Source organism: Balearica regulorum, chromosome 11, assembly GCF_011004875.1.
Source record: "Balearica regulorum gibbericeps isolate bBalReg1 chromosome 11, bBalReg1.pri, whole genome shotgun sequence".
NCBI classification, from domain to species: domain Eukaryota; kingdom Metazoa; phylum Chordata; class Aves; order Gruiformes; family Gruidae; genus Balearica; species Balearica regulorum.
Window position 1 is genome coordinate 19,985,680 of NC_046194.1, and position 25,496 is coordinate 20,011,175.

Here is a 25,496-nt window from a genome sequence, read left to right on the forward strand (position 1 = left end):
ATTTTTTCCAAGGGCTCTGGAGGCAGGCAGAGCCTGGGCTGCCCTCTAGCTTCCACACAAAGCAGACCTGATACCACTCCGCAGCCACCCTTGTGTGATCCACAGTGAAACCTCACTCTCCCATGAGTGGCCTTCAGATTCACTTTGTGCCCTCAAAAAGCTACCTAATGTAAGCAGGTAAGTGGGTAGCTGGAATTACCCAATTTCACTATTTTCATGTTGGAAAACAAAGTGATACTAACTTTGATTAAAATAAAAAGCCCTTTTAGCCAAGTGACAACTTCTCTCTGAAGTTTCCTTTCCTTTCCTTTCCTTTCCTTTCCTTTCCTTTCCTTTCCTTTCCTTTCCTTTCCTTTCCTTTCCTTTCCTTTCCTTTCCTTTCCTTTCCTTTCCTTTCCTTTCCTTTCCTTTCCTTTCCTTTCCTTTCCTTTCCTTTCCTTTCCTTTCCTTTCCTTTCCTTTCCTTTCCATTTCCATTTCCATTTCCATTTCCATTTCTTTTAGGATAACCCAGCCCCAGCAAAGACCAAAATTTTACTAATTTTACCTAATGTTGGTCATGGTGACTTGCATAAATCCGGGGAGAGGCAGCAGTACAGCCCAAGGGTTCTGGCTCGCCCCAATTCCCACAAACTCTAGAAACTCAGAAACTCCATGCTCTGGATGGAAGTAGTACTAAGTCTCTTTTGGCTGGAACTAAGCAATAGTTCAACCATGAACAGACAGGACAGAAAGGATGAAAAGCAGTGGAATGAGGTATTTTAGTTCCTAGTAAGATAAAAGTTTGTACTAACCCCATCTAATCAGAATCTTCTCCTGGGTACAAAGTGAGGAAATGCTATCAAAACAGATATATTTTTAACAGAACTGTAGTTAATTTATTTCCTCCACAACTGAAGAATCAGGTCTTGATCCTCTCCCTTTATGTGGAAAAGTTCCTGCTGTGTCCCTAAAGAAAATGATGCCGCTATGTGGCAGACCGGTGTATGACGAGCAGTGATTGGTCCATTATAATTAAAGTCATTGATAGTCTTCATCTCAACACCTCCATAATAATAGTTAGTATGCAAATGGAAGAAAAGATAATAAAAATGTATCCTGGGCCATGTACATATATTTACTCATTTATGTTATTTAAATCTTTACGGGATAGCCTTTGGTCAGAGCCATAAAGAAGACTCTGCTCTCGGATGGAAATCTGTAGGTGGGGTTCCTTTTTTTTTTTTTCAATTTACTTATAGCAGCACAGTACCAGAACTTGAGGTGGATGCTTGCAGCCCTGGGTATGAACTCACGATGTCTCTGTTCTCCTCATTGTTATTTCACAGTCAAACCATCAAAACCTTTCTGCAAAATAGAAGGAACGCCTGAAAAAGGCCATCTAATCTACCTCTTATGCAAATGTGAAGAAGGATTGCCTCACCCTACCTACCACTGGTACAAAGTACACGAGAACACCCTCAAGCCTGTGACTGAACAACTTAGTACGTAACTACAGGAGTACCATACCATGTTCCAGATCTGGAATTCCATAATATGAGCCATTTCAAATACTGTGTATCACATAGGGTAGTTAAAACTTATCCTCCTCTTCTGAGGGTCAATGTCACAGAATCGTATTTTTACTTACTCAAATCGACTGATAGCTGTCACAAACACAGGATGATTTTTCTAATTGTTTTAATAAAAATTGTGTGGTGTGGTAAAGTCTTGTCTATGCCATTACTTTAAATTGTTAAAATGGGAGAAATGTTTATGGCTTTACATCTCCCTTCCCTCGGAATTATGAGTGAACTTATACTCAGAAAAAGTTAAGTCAATTTGTCATTCAGGTGCTAAGACCTCCATCCCGAAAATCTTCAGTACCTGTTACATTTTCATTTGTGAAGTTGCACTGACAATAGTATCAATGCGGGTAAAACATCAGGCAGACAGACTGATTTGCAGAGTAAGCGTCGACTTCGCATGTTCTAATACACTCCTGCAGAATCTGCTGTAGTAATTTTCATAGAAGGTAAATGTTTTTTATTTAAAAAAATATAAAAAACCCAAATGAATGAATAATTGGAGAACCTTGTTTCTAATCTCTTAATAGCTCTCAATATTACCAACTACAGAAAACCATTTGCCTCTACAGTATACAAAGGGTAACCTGTATCTGCTCTGTTTGTCATAGATCCAAACTCTGGCATTCTTTACATTGGCAATCTCACCACCTTTGAAACTGGGTATTACCGGTGCATAGCCAGCAACGTCCTGGGGAACAGCACCTGTGAGCTTGACCTGACTGCTAACCGTAAGTTTAATGCACGAAAGTAATCACCTATTTGAGGTATGACATGCACAGTTTGCAGAAAAATGCTGTAAATTTGAAGCATAGATTTTTTTGAAGTAAAAACAGAATGAGCTTTGGAGAGCTCTGGAGTTTTCATCCAGGCATGCCCAGAATTTACACTGACCTAAACAACTCATTTCACATCTCCAGCTTCGTTTCCCACTGGGAACAGGAGCTGAACCTGGCTCTGACTGCAGAACCTTTACTGGGAACTAACAGGGAGTTTAGAGCAATTTCTTCCAGCCAACACTCCGAGTGAGGTCCCCCTGTCCCAGAATTTACAACCATCAATGAAATGTGGTAGTACAAGGACTTGGGCACCACAGATGTAACCACTAGCTAAAAATACTGCAGTCATGGAAAAATACCTTATCCTGACTGTTCTCAAGCAGTGGTCAACCATACCTGCATGCAGATTTTTCATGTAATCAGTAACATTTAACGAGAGCCAAGCACATGTTGTACAACCAGCATGAGAGATTTCCCTGAAATGGTCGCTCAATTACTCAGTGGTCTATAAAATGAGAATCTCAGGCCAGAGCTAGAAGAAGCTGTATTGAAGTGGAAATAGAAGGTTTTGGGGGCTCACAAATGATCAGAGCATACATTTTACATCTTACCTGAAAGGCAGAGATAAAGGCAACCTGAATTTCAGAATTTGTTTGCAAGGACTGAAGAGCAAAGGCTTTCAACTATTGCTGAAGGATCAAAGGATGTCAACTATGTTAACATCCTAATGTTTCCCTTAGCCAGGCATAAACATGAGGTTTGTTGGGGTAGGGAGCTAACTCAAGAAAGGAGGCAGCAAAGGTCATAGGGATTTTGCTATAATACTACTTTTGAAAAAGTCAAGTAATCTATTTTTCTTTCCAGATTCAGACAGTGGTATTGTTGCTGGAGCATTAATTGGAGCAATTCTGGCAGCTGTTATCATCTGCATTATCGTCTGGGTCTTAACCAAGAAGGCAAAGAATAAGAAGTCATCAAGTAATGAGATGCAGTAAGAGTTTGTTTCATTTTTTCTGTAAAGCACTGCTGATAAACCAGAACTAAAGTAAAATGTAATTACTGTAAACATTTTTGAAGGGTAAAACCCTTTTTGAAGGTTTTTTTTTTTTTTGAGAAAACTTCCAGAGTGAGAATATTTTGTGTGACTTTAAGCTGTTGCTCTTGTAACAGAAGTTGCCATTCCCTCTTCCTTACGTTTACAGGCAGCTACCACTTAGCAGTTTCTAAAGTAGTAAAGTAAATGTGTTTTAAACAACACAAACTAAAAGCAACATGTTGGAAAAACAGTTTTAAATTAAAAGTTAATGGTGACTGTTAATGGCAGGTGGAGGAAGTAAAAACAGGAATAGCAGCTAATTTACTGGGATTGTACGTTATTGGATTTAAACACAGAGGGTTCAGTTCAATGCTATTTGAAATTACAGGACACACACTTGGGATACTCTAAGGCATCTCAAATGGCAGGAGACACAAGGTTTGGGCAACAGGATGGAGCCCAGAATGTCCATTTTGATTCTGCTCTGGAAATGTCTTTTCCCCTGTGCTTCGGTTGTTCATTTTTCCCTTAAATTGCCAAATCTTCAGAATAGGGATGATCCTATATGCTACACAGACTGTATTTAGCCCTATGATGTTAAATGCTAAACGAACACAGGCAGCTGAGGCCAGAAAAATATATGATGTCATCTGGACACTTCCCCGTAGCACAGGTCTAAGACTTCCTGATACAGAATTCTGCTAATCCAGACCAGTGGCCAGTCACTCATGCTCCTGATTTCTGCTTTGAATTGATGTGGCATTAACATCTAATTTTGTGCTTGGATCCTAATAAATCTTAATACATTGAATTAATCCACTAGCATCTGACATTTCTTACACGTGAAAGTGCTTAAAAATTGGGGGTTGGTTTATTATTGTTTTGATAAGATAAATGGAATTCATACCTGTTACTAAAAATATTTTTCTAGATTTCAGCCTTTTCATAGCTCTTTGAATGCACTCTATTTTTAACACACTTGAAAAGGACACCAGATCTGCATGCAAGTTCCTAGGAAGCTCACACCAAGCTTGTTTTGCTACCCCTTCTCAGACACTGTTTGCCAGCACTCAGTTTCCCACTCTGCTTTCCTGGCCTAGCATTTAAACTTACTAAAATCCTTTTTATTCTAATGATATCACTTAAACCAGTGATGCAGATCAGTCTTATTACCTAACACTCTGTCACTCTTTCTGTCTTAGCAGCAGTGATGTTATAGCCTTTTCACGTGCTTTTGGAACAGTCATAATAATATAGGGGTTACTGTTTAGACAACAAAACTACAAAGACTCATTCTTTTGAAAGACTCTAGTGTAGATGGGAGTTTAACACATGAAATCACAATCCTCATCCTGTCTTCCTGCAGAGAAATGGCTCAGAAACAAACCAATGCAGAGTATGTTCAGGTACCTAACGAAGAAAACGTTCCTGTGACCACAGTTCCATCAAGCAATGCAACAAATGAATACCCTAGTGTTGATGAAACGGCTGCCTCTGGAACACTTGAAAATGAGGAGAAGCAAGAAGCGGAAAAAGAAGAAATAGCCTAGATTTTTACTACAATTTTCCTTGTCAGCTTTGGACCCCTTTATACAAAAATTGTTGTCATTGAATTAACACAGAAGCATGACTAAAACTTAAATGGGCATTTGTATTGTGAATCACTGGGCTGGAGATTGAAAAGGGTCTGTCACACATGCACTCTGAATAGCAGAAGATTTGGCCTTTAAAGTTAACCAAATGTAATTTATTATCTAGTTACAATTACACACAGATACAGGCATAAAAAGACTATCGTCCACATTTATGCAACTTATTTTACAAAACTAATTAGGAAATGGGCTGAAGCATTTGACAAAGTAAGAGCTTTCCAGTCAACTATCAGTAATGCTGTATATATCCATACAGTTCTGAACCACAGCAGTCTTCTCCAGAAAGTGTTGGCCAACCTGATGTTTCCTGTACACCAAGAACAACCATCATGGCCAATACTGTCATCAGAATGCAGAAACAGATGTTAAGAACGGGAGCAATGAAATCTTGCGTGTCTGAATTCCACTTAAAGCTAAAAAAAAAAAAAAAAAAAAAAAAAAAGATCCTGGAAGCTTTTACCCTGTTGTTGCCTGATGTAGAATACATTTTGTTAACAGTGACTTTCTTGGCTTTAAAGTTCCCAAGGCACCAGCATTGCAGAGTTGTGTGTTTCAGCAGGTCTGGTTTTCAGTTTAATGGAACTAGCATTCAAGTACCCAGTTCAGACATTGATCGATGGGTTTCAAGACAACAGGAGCTGGAAATCTAAATTCCTTGCAAGACTTGTTATAATAGGCACACAGAGTATCAGATTCCTCACGACATGCAGATACAGCTGCTTTCAAAACTTTGAAGTGAATACTGCCCACTGTACAACACACTAGTTACAATTGCTTCCTCTGCCTGAAAGGATTTAAACTTATTTCCAAGCAACTGCCATACCCACTAAGCAAACTCATGCTACTTTTCTTCTGGTCTCTTTTGCCCAGTGTAACTTGGACTATTTTCTATCCTTGACAGCATCAAGAGGAAAGGTAAGCAGTGCATCCACACCAATAGCCAACAGCTGAGTAATGAGCACTCTCTTGGAAGGAGAAGAGGGAATTGAACTATATACACTCTGATCACTAGGCGCCTCTTCTCTCTGGACCTCATTTCTAAGGTTAAGCAAACTCAGTTGTTCAAAAGGTCAAACATTCCTGCTTTCAGAAGAGCTCAAGGACCACGGGGCTCAGGTGAATACCAACACCCAGCCTCAGCAGCTCCCTTCTGAACTACACGAGGCAGATAGTCACTGACACAAGGAAACACTGGTTTCAGTCTCATGCACTGCAGAAAAATGTGTCTGGCTCAGGGACGTGGAACTTTTTGGCACGTAAGTCTTTTATAGGATGTAATGTTCATAAATCCTTTGGGGACTGTTCCTAGCCTGTAAACATTAGTTATATGCAACAGTCATCTTTAAAACAGATAAAAGGATATATTCATGCTAAAATTTTCAGGTTGAGTTCCTACAGCTATGTTTATCAAGAAAGTGACCACAAAAAAAAAAGAAAAAGAAAAAAGATGGCAACATTTAGAGGATGTAAGGCATGAGGTCCTAGTTAAGATTCAGTTTGGATCATTAAGCATAACTGTATTCATTGCCCTTTCTACCCAGTTTTCTAGCTTTCAAATAGTTGTCCTTCATACCTGTGTCCTACTGTTTAGCCTCACTGCAGAGTAAAAGAGCATTTACAGGGTTCTTATAATACTGTTTTAGCTAAAAACTGCTTGTGCCGGATTGCGAGGGTCAAACTCTTACCAATACCAACACTGCCGTATTCTACCAGTGGGCCCTCACGCTCCAATCTTCCCAGAATACCCAGGGTAAACCTTAATCATGACCTGTATGGAAGTTTCTTCTTAATTAGGCATCTCCCTTATTGACTCTTGTGGCAATTTCCTAAGCAAAATCCACAAACTCAGATCCTTCGATCTAGGTTTAGAAGCTTACTGAAAATTTCTGATATTCACACCCAAAGTTTTGTAAGCATGCAGAACTATGACATTAAGCATGCTCAGTGACAGCAAGAAAAGAGTAAGTATTACCTGCTCCTGTTTAGGTGGCATTTCTTACCAAAGGTGTTTCCTAATGAGATAATTCAAATCAATTATTAACACAAGGGAGCCCATGACTTGGCTGACAGTGGCATTAATTTTAAATAATTTCTTCTCTGACATTCCCAGGCATTCTTTTATCCTTGCCCTTCATGGGAAAATATAAACAACTCTGTACGCACTGATGTAGTTGCATTAGTTCTTCTAAAGTCGTCTCCTGTATATGTGTCTTAGTTACGTTTTTCTTACTGCAACAGCTTTCCGACTTTCACATCTCTGCAACAGCACTACCATGATTGAAGAAGGGAATATATTATATGGTCATTATGATAATTTTTTTAGTCTTACCTTCACAAATTTCTCTGCATGTATTTCTTATATAACTTGCTACAGTAAGATAGGAGCTTATGCTGTTGAAGTTGTAATTACCTTCTACAGCTAATACAATCTTCCTAGACCACCACAGGTCTTACATTTGCTAAAAAAAAAAAAAAAAAAAAAAAAAAAAAAGGTAGAAATTGCTTTATGTTCATGTTTTTTATATTAAAAAAAGGAACAATTGAACACAAGTTCTAGACTAATAATTCTTCTCATATTTCTAACCACCAGTGTGTAACAGATACCATATAAAAAAAAAAAGGCAAAAATAAGAAGCAAAACAGATTGCCGAGGTGAGGAGGAAGGCACGGAAAAAACCCATTTATTTGGAGTTTCTTAACATATTGAGATATTTTTGTAAGCCTTCTGGCAGATGTTTGTTCTCATTATGAAGTTTCTCTCATGTACAATAGAAAAGGATGGGGCACTGTTCCTAGCTCTCCACTCATGCTCTTGGCAAAACACAAGCCAAATTAGGTATTGATCTACGGTGTGTAGCTCAAAAACCCTGCAGAGCTATGCAGGATGCAGAAACATTTTTCAGAATTTGCCTTAGATGTTCCGACAGTCTTTGCTGCACGACCCATTTATCTTCTCCTGAGAGAGTAGGGATCATTAATATGGAAACCAGGTATTAAGCCAACATTCAAGCCACCATCTCCTAGGGAAGTGGATTTACAAAGCTACAGAGCGATAGCACAGGTTTTTTGCTATACAAAGATCAAGGATGAACACAGAATTCTAACTTCAGCTTTTCTCAACTCAAGGTTTCAGCAGTGCCTGCAAAATACCTAAGAAACAGTCAGGTTCCTCCTTCAAGCAAGGTCTGAGTTTACTGTACAGGCAAGTTATCCCTCCTGCTCTCAATAGATACCTCAGTGAAATTTAACCTGCATTTTGCTTTCTAGGATAGACTTAAAGTACTTGGTGAAGATATTTGTTTGGTTGTAAGTTTCCGTCTTGCTTATCAAAATAAATTGCGTTACCTTAATCCCTACAAGTCAAACTGTAGAAACTGTCATCTTCCATTTCAACCTTTCCTTGCAGCTGAAGAATACACATGTTCTATTTCCATACTGTGTAACGGATGGCAGGGTTTCATCTGACTTCTTGTTCACATCCCACGCGTACAGCTATTTAGAAAATATTGGTTTTGTTACATGTAAGTTTAATAAAGTTTTATAACACCAAAGACTGCTGTTTAGCAAAGTTCTTTATTTCACAGCATTTCACCAGCATTATTTGTTAAGAAGGGGGAAATCTATCCCACTAGTGTCAAAAGTGATCTTACCAACATCAGAACAGAAGGTTACTTTTCAGACTCAGTCTCATTAGCTCTGCCTTCTAATAACTTAATACCAGGATTTGCTATGAGTAACTAGAGATTAAACCAGGCTTCTGTTATAAAATAAGATCGCAAACTGTGAGCATCAGTGCTACATAATGGGAGTCAAACAGAAAAGAAAAAGAAACCTACAGGAGGAGCAAGAGGAAATAAAATTAGACTCAAAGTACATCCCATGGAAGTATCCAGAGCCATCCATTATATAATAGTATATTTGCAGAGGTAACCCTGAAACCACGCCTGCATTCTGCAAGCAGTCCCGTGCACTTCATCAGATACATGTATTTAAAGATTCAAACAAACAGAATAACAATAGATAACAACAGAAAGGCTTTCAACACTCAGAGCTCACCTGAACAGACTAAGAAGAGTAAAAATGGATACAATTACCTAAGTAACTGAGCAAACTGCATTCTACAAAGGGACAAGTGTAATTTTGAATCATATGAAGAAAGATCAGTACCCACAAAGATACAAACAAAAACCCACACGCAAAGCACAAAGGCTAAGGAAAACAATAAAGACTCTAAAATAAGCTTCCAAAATAAAATTGACTTTAAATGGTTAAAGCGTTTTTGGTCCTGTTGCTTGTGAGAAATAATCCTAAACTAGGTTCTGAAATAGAAGGAGCAACCACATTTATACACCTCATACTGTAAACTGAAAGAAAATTGGAAGATATTGAAAAAGTACTTTAAAATCCGTGAACTGTTTAATTAACAGGAAGTACAAACAGTTGTTTTGGCACTGTACTTGAAGGAAAGCTAGAGATGCACATTATATTACCATGCTGATGCCCATACACAACATCCTAGCTGAACTATCAAAATACAAAGTTTCCCATCTTAAATACAAGTGCAACAGGAAGGAGAGTCAAGCCAGAAGTCCCCGCTAGCCTTCCACCATCCTTTTAAGTATGGCTCCCAGGCCACCTTTTGCCACTTTCAGTGGGGTCAGTTCTTCTTTATTCTCAATGTGAATACTTGCACCGTGAGACACCAGCAGCTTTGCCTCCTCCACTCTCTCTTCATCGCAGGCTAAATGACTGTAATAAGTACAAGAAACCCACAGCCACTATTAAACAGTCCAATCTTAGAAAGAGCAATAATTATGCCTTGTCAAAATGACAGTGTGAATGCTGGGGGGGGGGGGGGGGGGGCGCAGATACATCCTAGAACAACAAAACCACACGCAACCAACTACCTACACAGATTCTGAAGTTTGCTGTCCAGTCACTCTGTTGACATTCAACAACTCAAGAACATTCCTCCTGCTATCGTCCTCGCAATATTAAGACACCTCTTTAGATTAGGATTTGGCTCTGCAGTCAGCAAAGCTAAGGAGCACATAATCCACAATGAAATTGGAAAATGGTAATCTCTATTTGAATCAAAAGTGATAAACTAAATCATATGATGCTTAAAAATAACCTGAAGTTAAGAGTTACTGCAAATGCACCTGTGCTGGTTTTGGCTGGGATAGAGACAGCAGCAAATGTTTTTTTTTCCATTTGGCAGAGTATCTTGAGAATAAATGTGTGTGTTCCAGGACAATACTGGGTTTTATGTAGAGCTAGAACATACTGCTTGATCTTATTTACAGCAAAATCTTGATTCCACTGTAGACAAGGCAGAGTTTTGCCACCAACTTCAAAGCACCTAAGGTTTTACCCTTAGAGAATCAAATCAATCTCTAAGGTAATATCAAACGCTGGACTGACTGTACTTACATTGCAACTTATTTTCCTTAGAGAGGTGAAGAAAAGCTTCCAGAATTAGTTCTTGCTTGGCAGGACAGAGTAGGCCAGCCTGCAAGACCAGTTTCCTGCGACTTTGATGTCATTAGCTCGCTTTCTACCCTCTAGTGGCAACTGAATGTATTCCAAATTATTACAAAAGGTGTTCTACACTTTTTAAGTAGATGTAGTAACACAAATTAAAGTCTGTGTGTACAGACACACTTAGAGAAGATACTACATATGATTTGCTCAGATCCTTTTTAATTTCATAGGGGGGTGAAGCAAGGGAGTATTTTGAGGCAATGAGAAATTAAAAAAAGAAATGTAAGTAATGGAGTTTCATTTCATAGAGATTATGCTATATTAAGCAGCATAAAAATAAAAAATTACTTACAGAGGAGTATTCCCTTCAGAGTCCCGTATATTAACAGACGCATTGTGCTTCAGAAGAATCTGTACCATTTTTAGGTTTCCTTTGGCTGCTGCTCTGTGTAATGGGGTGGATTCAAAATGATCTCTTGCATCTGGATCAGCTCCATTCTCTAAAAGCATGACTGCAATCTGAATATGTAGAAAGAGAAAGGAGCAGGGGGAGGAAGAGGAAAAGTTAATATAACTAAATACTTCTTCCAAGAGAAACAGCACCTCCAGTAGCACATGCAAACATACCTCCTGCTTATTTTTGGAGGCTGCATAATGCAGAGGTGTACAGCCATTCTGATTGACAGCATTTACATGAACACCCTTGGCAATGAGGGCTTTCACGATTTCATCACGGCCTGCTGAAGCGGCAATATGTAAGGGAGTCCAACCAGCCTACAGAGGCAAGAAAAAACCCCACGTCATTCAAACCAGGAGCTTCAGGCAAAAAACCCACTTGATAAAGCATAACCCCAATACAGACTTGACTGCTCATTAGTCATACCGCACATACTCTTAACTGTAAAGCTAAACATTGCTGATTATTACCAGAGACACAAGTCTCACGTCCTCTCACATGCCTGCACTCAGTACCTGACAAAAGCGGCCACTTAAACAACAGAAATCACTTCTGTTATGCAGTTATGCGTGGTGTCTTGCAGGACACTCCGCCCCTGCAGAATTAACACTGGTGCTTTTTTAACAACAGATAAGAGTGGCAGAAAAGGGTGTCCCAAAGTTTATGCAATCTTTTCTATATCCTACCCTCTAATTAAACTGATAGGACAACATTTCCTTCTTTAAGGATGATCTTTAGGATGCTTCATAATGGATGTAATTATTTCAACCCTTCCTCTAGAACAGTAACAGACCATTTCCTTTGCAACTGTGAAATCGCTGAACCTGCCACCTACTCTGTAACGCCTTCCCCAGTAATGGGAAATCTTCAGGGTACCTCACGATTTGGCACAACATATTTAAGAGGATCACACTGAGGTAAAGATAACATGAAAACCCCCAACAACAACCCGAACACCCCTGCTTTTGCAACTTTCTTCATAAGAAGAGTTGTCCTAAAATTTCTTGACAAGAAGCAAGACTCATCAATTCTCGTCACCCCATCTTCCACATAAACAGTGAAATACTTCAACTTGCCTTTCTAGCACACATACACACTAGCATGCGCTTTTTAAAACTGCACCCCAGGCCAGCCCCTCACAGGGGTGTGTATACGTGTGGGGGGGGGGGTCCCGGGGCGCCCCAGGCCAGCCCCTCACAGGGGCGTGTGTATGTGTGTGTGGGGGGGGTGGGGGGTGGGGTGTCTCGGGAGGGCTGCGACACTCACATCGTCCTTGTCGTTCACAGGCACGCCGAGGCCGAGGAGGAGGTCGGCAACGTCCGTGTGTCCCGCCGAGCAGGCCCAGTGTAGCGCAGTCCGGTTGTCCTGAGGGAGGGAAGGAGGGAAGGAGCGGCAGTGAGCGGGAGGCGGGGGGGGGCGCTGACAGGAGCGGCTCCTCGGGGAGCGCCCCACAGGCCGCCCGCTCTCGGCCTGGCGGGCAGGGAGTCCCGCAGCCGGCTGACCTGGTCGGCCCTGATGGCCAGGGCCCTGTCGCGCAGCAGCTGAGCCCGCAGCTCCTCCAGACGCCCGGCGTAGGCCAGGTTACAGACCCCCACGTCGGACACGGCACCCTCCATGCTAACCTCCGCCGGGCCACCTCCCCCTGCCGACAGGGGCGGTGCTTCGGCCCGCGTGCCGACCAATCAGAGAGCCGTCGAGACCAGCCCAACCAATCGCACCTACTGGCCTGCTCCTCTCCCTCCTCGGGCCGCGGGGGCTCCTGGGATTTGTAGTTCAACAGACGGGAGGCGGCCCGCTCCCGCCGGCCGGCGGGACTGCGCCTCCCAGGGTGCTCCGCGCCGCGGCCGTGTTGTGCCTCCGTGTCGGGGCGAGGAGGAGGATGGTGACAGCGGGAGGATGGAGTCAGGTGAGGGGCGGCGGTGGCGGCAGCGCGGGGCCGCGGACGGGGAGAGGGGCGAGCGGGACGAGCAGGCCGTGGGCCCGGCCGTTGGGGCGGCGAGGGGCCAGGCCGACGGCCATCCCGCCCCAGAGGCCGTCAGCGGGGCCGCGCCGGGGCGGGAGGTGCCCGCGGGCTGAGGGGCGAGGCGGGGGGGGGGGGGGCGGGTGGTCGGTGCTTTCCGCCGTGAGGCGTTTGGCTGGCGGGGAGCGGCGGGGCCCCGCGGCCTCTCCCGGGGGCAGGGGGCGCGGGGCAGAGGGGCTTCAGCCGGAGGTGCGGGGGGGGGGGGGGGTACGGGGCGGAGGGGCTCGGCCGGGGCTCGGGGCGGCCTGGGGCCGGTGTGGCCGCTGCCAGCCCCGGCGCGGCGGGAGGCGGGAGGCCGCCGGCTGTCTGCGGGGAGCGCTCTGCCGGGCTGCAGCGGCGGGAGGGCGAGGGCTTCGCAGGGCTGAACCGGGAGACTCCGGTGGTTCGTTCCCGGATGGTGTGAGATGTCGTATGGCCGCGGGTGTGGGGGAGAGGCACGGCCGCTGGATTTCGAGGGGTGAGGGTCTTTTAAGTCTTTGGACTCAAAAAGAGATTATTTACTCAGTAAGTGCGATGAGCGATGAGTTTTCTGACGGAGAAGACAGAGCACAGTGTAAGAGGTTCTTTTGCTCTGTATGCAGTCTTAAGAAAGAAGCGTATCGTGTTTTTTAACAAGTGCCTGTGCTGACATGCAGAGGTGTATCTGCTGTGCTTGGTAGCTTCAATGAGAGGGTGGTGTAGCTCAATTTCACTTCTGATTGCTATAACGTATATTTTTGCATGTTTGTGGGGGTTTTTTGTATTTACCTGATGATTATTCATCCTTTATACTGTATATACGTGCATTTACTTGAAGAGTAAAATATGATTGTATTTGATTTCATCTGCAACTTTTGATTTGTAGCAGTATATTCCTTAAGATTGGTATGTAAAAGAAATTATTTTACATTCATTTTTACACTTGAAGGCCTGTTTTTCTCTCCCAGCCAACTCTGCTTTAATTATCTAAAAATTGATTGAATGGTCTTCTTTAAAGAGCATTAATTATCATTTGTTATTTTACAGTAAATAGCTCTAGCATTGAATAATAACACTAACACATCTTTTATTTTGAAGTGTTTCAAATCTCCAGTTAGGAAAGTAAAACCCAGTCTGGCTAACACTTTTCACATGCTTCCCATTAAGCACATGGACATAATCGCTCTGAGTGGCAGTGTTTGTACATTTAAGATGGAGCATGGGCGTATATGCTGTGATGCCTAAATTGTTTTTCCCTTTCCTCATTTCCTTGAATCAAATCTTACTCTCACTGCAGTCATCCTAAACTTCTGCTGCTGGCTTCAGTCAGTCTGCTTATAATCAAGGTGTCAGCCATGTTATTCTCTCAGCACTTGCTGAGAATCAAAATAAAAACCAGCTGAGACATTGGATATTTCACTGTCAGAACAGCTTGTGAAAGGAAAAGAGTAAGCGCAGGTGGCAGCACCATTCAGAAGACTCAAAGACTACAAAGACTAGCTACAACTAGTTCAGTCTAAGAACTCAAAAGTTGTGCATAAAAGAACAAAGGGACAAAATGGAGTTTGAACTTTGTGTTTTTCTGTTCAGTTTTATCTAGGTATGAAAACCAGATCACTATTTTGTCAGACTACTTAGAAGAATTTCCAGAAACTGATGAGCCGGTGTGGATTCTAGGAAGGCAACACCACCTAAACACAGGTATCTTTAGAATGAGAATTCATCTGTAAAATCCGTAGAGCATTCATAGATTCACGTGCAGCAGCAGCTCACGATTTCCTTACGTTCCTAAACGTCTCATGAGAGAAGATCATTTTTCTCCGTCAACAAGAAACCGATTATAAGCAGTGATATTCATCCTAAAATGAAACCAGAAGTTTACCAATGTGCTTTGTACCATAATTCATGCAAAGAGATCGTACATGTAGAACAGGCAAGTCAGGTATGAGGCTGGTCACTTCTCAACATCAAATGCCTCAGAAACAGATAAATAACTTTTGGGGAATTTTCAGTATTACTGATGTTATTTTCCTGTGAGGGATGCTGTCTGCAGCCTGTTATTTGCAACTGAAATGATACTTCAAAATAATATAATAAAAATTAATCTAGGGCACGTGCTGTATTTTGATGAAAATAAATGTATGACCTAAAGGTCATAGCAGAGTGATGTATTTGTATATCATATAAAAATAAGATTTCAGAAACGAGTTTTGCTCCCTGGGGAGAAGACAAGGGCATCCTCTTGTGCTGCATGTCAGAGGCAGTGGCCATCAACGCAGGCGTGGTGTTCGAGACGGCCAAGGGTGCCGCATACAGCCTTGATCGGCTGTAGGATCCCCTGAAAAGGCCAGTCAGTCTGAGCTGTGGCTCAGAGAAAATGCAGCAAATAAGATTCTTAAGAATTCTTCAGAGCTTTTGGGAGAATTCTGTAAGTGCATGTATTTAAAAAAAAAAGAAAGATGTAATTAAAGAAAAAGAAAGATGTAATTAAATTTAATATTATTAACCTTTTCTTAAAATGACTTTGTATTGGGTTTGGAGGTAATGCATAATTCTGTGTTGGTTTGCACGTAGAAATTCTTCAGCTTTCTTAACTTGCTTTACCAGTTCTTTCCTGAGGACATAGTTCTCCATAGTTGTTTCATTCAAGCTGGGCATAGTCATTCCAAGCACCTCATAAAACTTCATTGGCTAATAATTATTTCATCCTTAATAAGTTAACTTTAATTAGCAGTTTACAAAGCTTTCTATGTTTAAACAGCTAAAAAATGTTTTAAGTATTAAGGGTCTTATATGTAAAAGCTAACAGGAGTCTTCCATGCGCTCTGTATATTGACTGTACAGGGAAAATGAGAATTTTTTAGTTTTAAAAGTTCGTTTTAATGATTTCTTTTCTCTTAAAAATATTCCAGACAAATCTAAGTTATTGTTGGATATAAGTGCTCGTCTCTGGTTTACGTATAGAAGAAAGTTTTCACCCATAGGTGAGTATGCAGCAGACCAGCTGCCTTGTTACAAATTAAATAGCAGGATTAGTGATGTTATCATGGACTGAAAAATGATTCTTACAGTATTACAACATTTTGAGCATCGTTTTAATTGTTTATGCAAACAAAATATTGATGCGATTAAAAACTATGTTACTCGTACCTGCATATTATCGAGTCTTTGTGTTTGTAGACCAAGCGGTATAGTTAGACGAGCAATATGGAAAGAAAAGGTCGTGCTCGGTGCTTTTTATCCATAGGACAGTTGTTAGAGATTTTAATTGTGACATTTTCTCTCTGGTGCGCTCAATTTAAAGCCCATATTGATTGTCATGAACTGTTATAATAGGAGGCACTGGTCCTTCGTCCGATGCTGGCTGGGGATGTATGCTGCGATGTGGGCAGATGATGCTGGCACAAGCACTGATCTGCAGGCATTTAGGAAGAGGTGAGTACTGTTGCTGTGTGAACTTGTGTGGTGTTTGGAGACCGTTTAATTTTTCTTGTAGTTTTCCATAAAAGTACAAAACCTAAATTTATTAATGAAACTTTCTTTGATGTCCTGATGGAAGTTAGTAGTGAATTATTCTTGTCTGATGGGGTGAAATCATGCCAGCCTTAAGCAGAGAAATAGAAACAGAGGGAAGAATCCCATTGTTGTTATTTTATAAATCTTTTTGAGGAATATGCCAGTTGAGGCCAAGGGAAAACCTGCTGCCATGGCTCTGAGTCATTACCCTTCTCCTCATTGCTTACATAGCCAGCAAATGTTGGCACAACAGTGACTGTGTGAATAGTGACATAGCGCTAGACATCATACAAAGTACTTCACAGACTGCTCACCCATCACCAGCCTGAGGTCCAAACCCCCCAGCAGAATCCATTAGTGCAAGCTCTTGAGCCTCACATCCCAGGATCACAGGTAAGTGTCTTAGGTCTGGTCGGTGTGTAGCTGCAGTATCAATTAAATTACTACGTTTAGGTCCATAATCCTTCTACTGTTGTGCTGTGGTTTCTATGGCAGCATGCTTTGTGGATTTATCTGCTTTAATACCTGATTCCACAGAAGGATTTATCCACTTGAATAACTGAATCCACAGAACGGAGGTGCAAAGATTTAACTGAAGGATTAGGCAGACAAACAAACTACCTGAGCAAAATGAGAATATGAACTTGTAGTATGTAGCTACTTCATGGTACCAGCCCTAGGTATGTGTTTCTCTGGCAGTAAATGGGAGGTAACTACCTTAGGATAGAAGCAAGAGCGTACATGGCAAAGCTATGGTTTGGATTTTGCTGTGGGAGAGGACCAGCGCTGTGTTTGGACTTTGCTTTGTGGGTCTTATATCATTGTCTTAAAAATGCTTACATTATACTTACAAATCTAACACAATCTAAACAGAGCATATAGTTTTAAACAATCTTGGAAGCTCGCATACAGCAATAGCTATCAATTCTCAGCAGTGATCACTCAGAACATATTTGCAGATGACATTTTTATTTTTATTTTCCCAGTTTTCACAATCTAGCCTGTGATGACAAAGGACAGCTTGATAATAACAAGCTGTGACTTCTAGGAACTCTCAACAACATGTAAATATTAAAGATGAATTGTGCATTAGTCTTTTGACATCTCATTGTATGGCTTTCTACTATCTAGAAATGTGATCAGGATGATGGAAACATTAATATTTTTCAATATGTGTAACTTTTTTCCTGTAAGATTGGCAATGGGAAAAACACAAAAAACAACCAGAAGAATATCACAGAATCTTACGGTGCTTTCTAGATAGAAAGGATTGCTGTTACTCCATCCACCAAATGGGTAAGAACACACATCAACTTTTTTTTTCCCCACTAAAATTTCTACTGTGTTGAAACTTTCTAATTTGAAATATGTTAATTCAAAATTTTAAAAAGGTGATTATGAAGACAATGTACGTGTTTATATATAAATAAAAATGCATGCAAATGTGTACAAAGTATAATAATTCAGAAATGTTATTCACTGAGACCTAAATAAATCTGTCTGCTAGAATCTAGCTCTTGATAAAGTATGTAAGCCTTGGGTACCAGCGTTGATAGTATTAAAAGATAGTCACGAAGCTTATTGCTGTAATTTGTAGTAAAGGACATTAATATTTGTAATTGTCATTACAGTTTAGAAACTTTTTGTAAAGGAACGAGCAGTATTAAGATTTGAAAAGAGCATAGACTGAGAAAATAATCGTTGTTGCTAAATACAGTTTGCAATTGCTGTAGAACGTGCGACAACATATTAGTAGGTCATGCTAATTAACGGGTATTCTGACCAGAATCTCGTCTTTTTTTTTTCCTCTGTGTGTGTGTTTTCCTTCATAAAAACAGCACAGATGGGTGTTGGAGAGGGGAAATCAATTGGAGAATGGTTTGGACCAAACACAGTTGCTCAAGTACTGAAGTAAGTCCCATCACACTAGCTCATTCAGAACGTCCTCCCCTGGGGCAGCTAAGCTCAGAGATCCAGTTAAGGCCCAAGACAGAGTTTTAAAGCTGACCTCCCTCTCTCTCAGAATCAGGAATTTATCTGCCATGTGTTTGTACGTACAGCGCAGACCACGATGCTGTAGGTTGGTGGGCAGGAACTGAGTTGGGATTGGGCGAGTTCTAAACTTTAAAATAACCTCCCCCAAGAGCCTGGGGAAGACCTGCAGAAAGGTGTCTCTCTCCTGCTACGCTGTCTACATCCCCTAACAGTAAGCACCAGAGATAGGTGCCGCTTTCCACAAAGCAGCATGGCTTTGACAGGTCGAGTGCCACTGTGCAAGTGAGGGCAGTGGTATGAAACATCAGAGGAAGGCAGCCAGGCCAAGGCAGTTCCTCACTGCCTGAGCCACAGTTCTGCCTGAAGGCGGCTGTATAAAACATGGGCAGCTCCTCTGAGTCTACAAGCCACGCTGAAAAGGTCAACTTTGCTCTGTTTGTGAGGGGTGGGTGGAGGTGCCAGATCTCACGGGGAGGTTAGACTGCAGGTCCTGAGGGCTCAGCAGCAATTCTTTGCAGCCCTGGGACAGACACATTCTGGAGAGAGGGAGAGAGAAAGGAGCTAAAGCATGGCCTTGCCTCCAGCTTCACTTACAAATTCTTCATGGCTTAGTGCTCACGTACAGGTTTTTCTGGCTTATTTTAGATAGCTGACTGCTGTGCAGCTTAAGAGTGCAGCTCCCTTCCCCAGAGTTTTGGATTTCACACAAGTGGACAGAAACCTGTGTGCTGTAATGCCTCCCTCCTAACTTTTGGGTGCCAAAAACCTTTAGCTGATCTAGCTTCTGACGCCCTGCGTCTGCTGTCCACACGTGCACAGAAATAGTTCCACTGAATTTAATGGAACTTAAGCAAAAAGTTATGTGCAAAGCCGGCACAGGAATTTTTTTCCTTCTCTAGACAATTCCAGGCACAAGGGGCAGGATCCCACTGTGGAGACCGCTAAATGCAATAACAAGTAATAAACCTAATTATGTGGTTTAGCTGTTACTGTCGCTGTATTTGGCAAAAGAGTTTTCACATGGTACAGTGTGTGTGCTTTTCCTGGCACCACTCAGTATTTGTTTTTCTAAAGATATTAAACATTAAATATTCAAAGTTATCTTTTTATTACACAGAGACTTAAAAAATACCCAGCAAATATGTTTTTCCAAAGAAACAATTTAATTTTTTTTACTCAAGAACCATCTAATTATCCTGAGTGAAAAGCTACCCTCATAGGCCTAATTAGTTTATATTAATTGTTACCTTAATGTTTTCTAGGAAGCTTGCTTTATTTGATGAATGGAATTCATTAGCAGTTTATGTATCTATGGACAATACTGTGGTCATTGAAGACATCAGTAAGTGAAACATTAGTCCTCTGGTTACAGTTTTTGATTTGACTCCACTTTCCTGAATGTATCTAAATATGAACAAAATACTTTTGGACCATCCCTGCTTGTTCCCAGGGTGAGAAAAGCAGTAAAGGAAATGCAAACACAGAGTTTGGGTGCCCAAAACTAAAGCTAGCACAGAACAACGTAGGCCTTTTTGGTGGCCATCTTGCATACCATGCCGTTGGGGAGAAGATGGAGTTTGGTCTGTGCTGTCTAAACTCCTACCCCAGAAATGGAGTGAAGTTGTAGCATTTTAATGCGGAGAATCGTTTCTAGTACGGAGGTTGCCCAAGAAGTGTGCTTTTGTCAGGCAAAAGAGAAACACGTGGCCAGGCTTAGTTTCAGTTGTAAGAAAGGTGGGGTTACAAGTGGTATTGTCACAGCCTATTTCTACTATAGTCTCTACTTCTGCTTATTTTATGTTCACATCATTGGAAGTGAAGGGCTGAGAGTTTCTTGTGCTATCATCTCTGCCATTTCATTTCATTTCCCTGACATTTTATGGGCAAAGCTTGACACTATTAATAACGCTAGTAGTAAATGTAACTTCAATCTTAAATTTTCCTCCCCCAGTCATTTATCTCATGTCTCACTAATGTGCCAGCACATACTCCATCTGCTAGAATTACTTCTACTAGTTAGGATTTCCATGCCCTGCTCCTTTTGTCTTAAAACAGGAGCTCTATAAAGCTGTCTGGCAAAGCAGCTTAATTCACGATTGAGAGGAAGAGCTGCTCTGTGTTCCTTTCTGCATTCACCGATTTTCTCTTTTTATTCCCACAGAGAAAATGTGCTGGTCCCCTCCCCAGAGCAGCAGCGCGGCCCACAGCAGTGTGCACTTGCACAGAAGCGCTCTTGGCCGAAATAAGAACACAGCAGGATTCTGCACAGGCTGGAAGCCCCTCTTGCTTATTATACCTCTACGGCTAGGGATAAATCACATAAATCCAGTATATATTGATGCATTTAAAGTAAGGGTTTTTTTCAGTGAATTGTTTGTTATTGTGAGATAAGTTCAGGTGTCTTATATCAATAAATAACTACAATTCCATTTTTCTCCCTTTGAACTCCTAGGAATGCTTTAAGATGCCACAGTCTCTGGGGGCATTAGGAGGGAAACCAAATAATGCCTATTACTTCATAGGATTTTTAGGTAAGGAAAAAGAAACTTACTCCAAATATGCATAAGATTTAAAGAGAAACAGGGGGGGCGCGCGGGGTTTGGAAGGGGAAATAGTAAGCAGTTTAAGCCTGAGAATAGAGTAGAAGAAATGAAGAAACATACCTCAAATTCTTCAGGAACAGTGTGAGATCATCCTTACAGAAACGGAAAAGTAGCAGCAAAGTTTGATGTAAAAATAAGTAATGGTATAAGCAAGAACAACACAGTAAGAATAGTTGATAGCATTTGGCAAGTGTCACTACTGCTAAAATACTGATTTCTTCCCAGTCATAAATACTTCCTAATGAAGGGTGTCTTGTTTTATTCTTTTGCTTCACAATTTTCTTAAATTATATTCTCATATTTCAAACTTTTTCTGATAGCAGTATCCTTTTCACCTTCTTCTTTGTCTTCCTTTATTAATTAAAGGAATAGTTAATACTAGAGTCAGTCTTTCAGATTCCACCCCAGTTTGATCCCTAATTTTATGGCTATTTGGTAAAACCTGACCTGTTTTAGTCAGACCGTTCCAATTTCTGAATGAATGCCTAATGGGATTAGAGATTGCATTTGTGGTCATCTTGTACTCTTTGATCTGTGGAATGTTAGGGATTACAACAGTTGAGATTTTTAAAAAAATGTACTGGACCTCACATAGAAAAAGGAAAGTATACAACAAAGGTAGAACAAACCAACCAAAAAATCTGCACTAAGAGGTCACAGTAGAAAATTATACTAAATACCCTGTGGGAAACTCTTGTGTCCAACTTCCCAATTCTCTTAAAGACTCCCTAGCTAGCAAGTCTAGATATTGACTGTGATGGTATCTCATTTCTGTTTTACCAGTCTGGATGGAATAAGTGCTTATTGAAGTCTCTTACTTATTATCAACATAAGGACTTTCCCTATGCAGGCAATGAGCTGATCTATTTGGACCCTCACACCACTCAAAGTTTTGTGGATTTGGAAGAAAATGGCACAGTTGATGACGAGAGCTTCCACTGCCAGCAAGCCCCGCACAGAATGAAGATCATGAATTTGGACCCTTCAGTAGCATTAGTAGGTGTTAGGAAATAAGAACTTTATTTCAAAGTAATACCTCTGTATATTGGTAAGGGCACAAGGCAGCCATCTACAACTAAAATTCAACATGTGGTAGTTGATATATTAACTGCGTAGGATACATCGATCTTAGGTCAAGCAGGGAACTCGCTGTTTGTATCCCTTGCACCCAATTAATTTTCTTTACTGAGCAGCATTTATCTTTTGCAAGAAGTATTTTGAAGGTCAAAGCAAGGAACTGAATCAGGCTTCCTTATTTTATTCCATCGCTACTTTATATGTATGGTCGCTCTGGACAAGTTACTTACTTAAGCATAACTTATTTTATATCATAATCATCAAATCTATAAATGGAATTACTTGTAGAAGTCATCCAGTATATGTCACAAGAATACTGCGGTAGTTGAAGAAATTAAGTCTGATGCCATGGCAGTATCCTTTGCTTGGGTTATGGGCGATTGAGACACACGTTTCTAAAGCTTTAAACAATGCATAAAGACACCACCGCATCCTTCACTCGTTGACGTCTTGTTATTACTGAATACTGCTACTGTTTGTATTTTTTTCCTTAGGGCTTCTTTTGCAAAGAAGAATGTGATTTTGATAACTGGTGTAGTCTTGTACAAAAGGTAATAGTACTATCTTTATTTGCTCTGTATGAAATAATATATACTTTTTTTTAAAAAATGGAAATTCCCATTACATCTTTCTCTGTGTGCAAATTAAATGAGCCATAGAGAAGAACGCGTTAGTGCGTCAGGGTGAGCTACTACTACGGAATTGCTAATCGGAGCTTGTTCAGCACTTTGGGTGTAAATATATACCCTTCAAAAGTTTCTCTTTTTTTTAGAACTACTGTATTACTGGCTAAAACTTTTAACATTCACTTCTCAGTAAATGACTAAGTTTTAACTGCCATGTTGTAGCTATTTATTTATTTGCTTCCTGATCCTTTTTTATTCTTAGATGTAATATAGTATTACATGTTCTAATGATGACTGTTAGTCCCTGGTACCACAAAAGATCCACTTCTGTAAGTGCTGAATCCTTCCAGCTCCTGCTGGATGTACAGAAGGTGTGTGCTGCTGCAGGAAAAGGACTGCATGCAGCTGGTGTACCAAGCAACGTAAGTTGTATTGAAGTAACATCAACCTCTAAAGGCAATTATTTAAAAAAAAAAAAAGCGGCTAAGGAAACGAGTTTGTAAATAACTGAAATACAGGATATGATGTAGCTTACCTGATGGAATTTGGACCTATCCTTCAAAAGCTGTTGGGTTTTGGAGCTGTCTTTGTTCCCATTGATCAACAGAAAACTTGAACACAGAGAGCCCCATGCAAGCAATTTTCTTTTAAAAGGCAGAAAACACTTAAGTTCTTGGTGTCTGTTTGCTGTATGTAAACAAAGTTATAGGTGTACGGATATCAAAGCTTGTAGGACAGTTCAAGAGATCTGTTTTCCAGGTGTTTTCAACTTGAAAAATGTTAGAGATCTGTTCAGCAGTGATTCCTAATGGCAGGTACTAGAGATAACAGGTTTTCACTGTATGCTTGCGTTAAGCCTTTGTTTTTTTGATAGACATACATAATTAAAAATGTTTTTAATTAAGCAGACATTTTTTGTGTCTGAAGGTTCTTGAGGCATCTTTTAACCTAAAAGTATTCTGTCCTCAGGAGATCCTAAAGCAACAGAGTCTACGGATGTTTGAGCTGGTGCAGAAGCATCCACCACACTGGCCTCCTTTCATACCTCCAACAAAGCCAGAAGTGACAACCACAGGAGCAGGTGTGGTAACCACCGAAAGGGCTGTCGTGCACCAGGATATTCCTCCTTACCAAACAGAATAATCACCACCGGTGGAATAACTGTGCTTTCCTTAGTGTCAAGCAATCACTGTGTGATTAAATGCCTTGTTCTTACAGGATACCAGACAGTTAGCTAAAGAGGCCTCATACAATTGCTAGCACAGATATCTATTTATTTTTTTTAATCTTACAAAAATACTTTGAAGGACACATTCCAGAAAAGTAGGGGTTTTGGTGTCGTTTGGGGTTTTTTTAAGTAAACAAAATCAAGTGTGTCTTTAGATTCTAAATTGTTTAAATTTTTTTTTCCAGAACTCATTGAATCTACTGACAAGCTATTTGAATTGGAAGAAGAATTTGAAATCCTCACTGTATGAAGGAAACCGTGGTGACCTTTCTGAGTATTGAACATATTGCTAATATTATTACATCGACTTAAATCAAACAGCCATGTTAGCCCCAAAGTGCCTGAAATTACAGATAACAGAGCACAAAAACCTAGTAGCATCCAGAACTCCAACAGTGACAGGTCCTTCTGTCAAAGAGCTTCCCCAGAGGGAAAGGCAGTAATAGATCTTGTAATAAGACCCTTAAATAAAGGGAACCTCTTTTTAATGTGTGTCTTTCCTGAAGACAAATGGACCTTTGAGATTAAGGCAAAAATAAGCGTATCACTGGGCTGTGCGTTTGGAGAAAGGGATAACACCAAATGGGTATTTCTTGCTCTCATTTAATGCAATAGTTTAGTTCTTAAAGCAAAACAGTCTTCAGTTAAGGAGGATGTTTACTTCTGTTCCCTCCTGTGGGCTGCATCGTAGAAAAAATACACTGTCTTGTTTAAAAGATCAACTGGATCAGAAGAAAATTGTTTCCTTGTTAAATATTTTAACATGTATTTGAGCAACCACACTTTATTACAAAAATGTTTCTGTAAAAGGAACTATGTCTAATGTATACATTTTGCAATAGCCTTCCTGTTTCTGGGAAACCTCAAGAGGAACAGGAGACCTAAATAGTTGATACAGATCACAACCACTGTTAGAATTATGATATATTTCACCTTGACCTTAAAATTCAAATCAGTAAAATTTAGGACGACTTTTCTTTCAGAGCTAAAATGAGTCAAAGGTGGTTTAACTGTACCTTATTTATTTTAAAAAAGATTTACACGTTTTCTCTGTTACAGCACTTTATCTGTGCATCTAATAAATTTCTTAAGCTTTTCATAGGTTGTATGCTGCTATATTTTGTTAATTTGTTTGTTTGATCTAAATATAAACCAGGTTATCTTAAAACTTAATATATAGGCATATGCAGATTACTTAATTGTTGGGTTTTGACTTGTTGCCTTTTGAAATCTCTTTTGGTAAAAGTGCCTTAATTCTACAGGTTTATCAGAACAGCCTGTGCTGTTTTATTTCTAAGGCAGAGTATCTCTCTAGCAGCCGTAAGAAAAACAGCTCAGAATAATTAAAGGCAAAGGTCTTTTAATCCATTATAAAGCTCCTTTTTACTATCGGACAGTCCCCATTATGGTTGTTTTGTCATGGTGGTGCAATGAACGTGAATCACAGAGCTTCATCTTCACCAATAAATGACAACATAGAGAAATATCAAATGCTGTCTCC

At 40.5% G+C, this 25,496-nt stretch overlaps 3 protein-coding genes across 7 annotated transcripts in view; 2 read left to right on the forward strand and 1 right to left on the reverse strand.

The window, feature by feature from the left end:
- VSIG1 (V-set and immunoglobulin domain containing 1) overlaps window positions 1-5,247 on the forward strand; it is a 21,232-nt gene extending 15,985 nt beyond the window's left edge. The window contains exons 5-8 of one of the 2 annotated variants that reach the window (XM_075763607.1): window positions 1,328-1,483; window positions 2,176-2,295; window positions 3,208-3,334; window positions 4,746-4,929. In XM_075763607.1, coding sequence (XP_075619722.1) covers window positions 1,328-1,483; window positions 2,176-2,295; window positions 3,208-3,334; window positions 4,746-4,929 — 587 coding nt within the window. Of the gene's footprint in view, window positions 1-1,327; window positions 1,484-2,175; window positions 2,296-3,207; window positions 3,335-4,745 lie in introns of both variants that reach the window. The other variant, XM_010305369.2, reaches the window with a different exon arrangement.
- On the reverse strand, window positions 5,112-12,631 carry PSMD10 (proteasome 26S subunit, non-ATPase 10). Of its 4 annotated transcripts, XR_012837304.1 has the most exons (7): window positions 12,475-12,631; window positions 12,239-12,337; window positions 11,143-11,289; window positions 10,868-11,034; window positions 8,377-8,523; window positions 7,361-7,490; window positions 5,112-5,444 (listed from the first exon to the last, which is right to left on the reverse strand). XR_012837304.1 is itself a non-coding variant. In XM_075763608.1 (5 exons), exons 1-5 carry the CDS (start codon window positions 12,586-12,588, stop codon window positions 9,627-9,629), a joined length of 681 nt encoding a protein of 226 aa, XP_075619723.1. In that variant the 5' UTR covers window positions 12,589-12,631; the 3' UTR covers window positions 8,586-9,626. The 4 variants fall into 4 exon arrangements, 1 of the variants encoding a protein (XP_075619723.1); XR_012837305.1 differs by lacking the exon at window positions 7,361-7,490; XR_012837303.1 differs by lacking the exon at window positions 5,112-5,444 and having other exon boundaries at window positions 7,336-7,490.
- A 131-nt stretch (window positions 12,632-12,762) lies between these two features.
- On the forward strand, window positions 12,763-25,486 carry ATG4A (autophagy related 4A cysteine peptidase). The gene is made up of 13 exons (XM_075763640.1): window positions 12,763-12,878; window positions 14,541-14,651; window positions 15,863-15,934; window positions 16,287-16,385; window positions 17,661-17,762; window positions 18,305-18,377; window positions 19,724-19,803; window positions 20,623-20,810; window positions 20,914-20,992; window positions 21,915-22,060; window positions 22,636-22,692; window positions 23,737-23,848; window positions 24,181-25,486. Exons 1-13 carry the CDS (start codon window positions 12,869-12,871, stop codon window positions 24,243-24,245), a joined length of 1,194 nt encoding a protein of 397 aa, XP_075619755.1. The 5' UTR covers window positions 12,763-12,868; the 3' UTR covers window positions 24,246-25,486.
- The last annotated feature ends 10 nt before the right edge of the window (window positions 25,487-25,496 follow it).

Bases quoted from the DNA above. Each gene is read 5' to 3' on its own strand.
- PSMD10 (XM_075763608.1), bottom strand. From the start codon at position 12,588: ATGGAGGGTGCCGTGTCCGACGTGGGGGTCTGTAACCTGGCCTACGCC. The intron at 11,290-12,238 runs GTGAGTGTCGCA...TTGCCTCTGTAG, and splicing joins CTGTGAACGACAAGGACGAT to GCTGGTTGGACTCCCTTACA. The intron at 11,035-11,142 runs GTATGTTTGCAT...CTACATATTCAG, and splicing joins CCTCCAAAAATAAGCAGGAG to ATTGCAGTCATGCTTTTAGA.
- ATG4A (XM_075763640.1), top strand. The intron at 14,652-15,862 runs GTATCTTTAGAA...AAAATATTCCAG, and splicing joins GCAACACCACCTAAACACAG to ACAAATCTAAGTTATTGTTG. The intron at 16,386-17,660 runs GTGAGTACTGTT...TTTTCCTGTAAG, and splicing joins CTGCAGGCATTTAGGAAGAG to ATTGGCAATGGGAAAAACAC.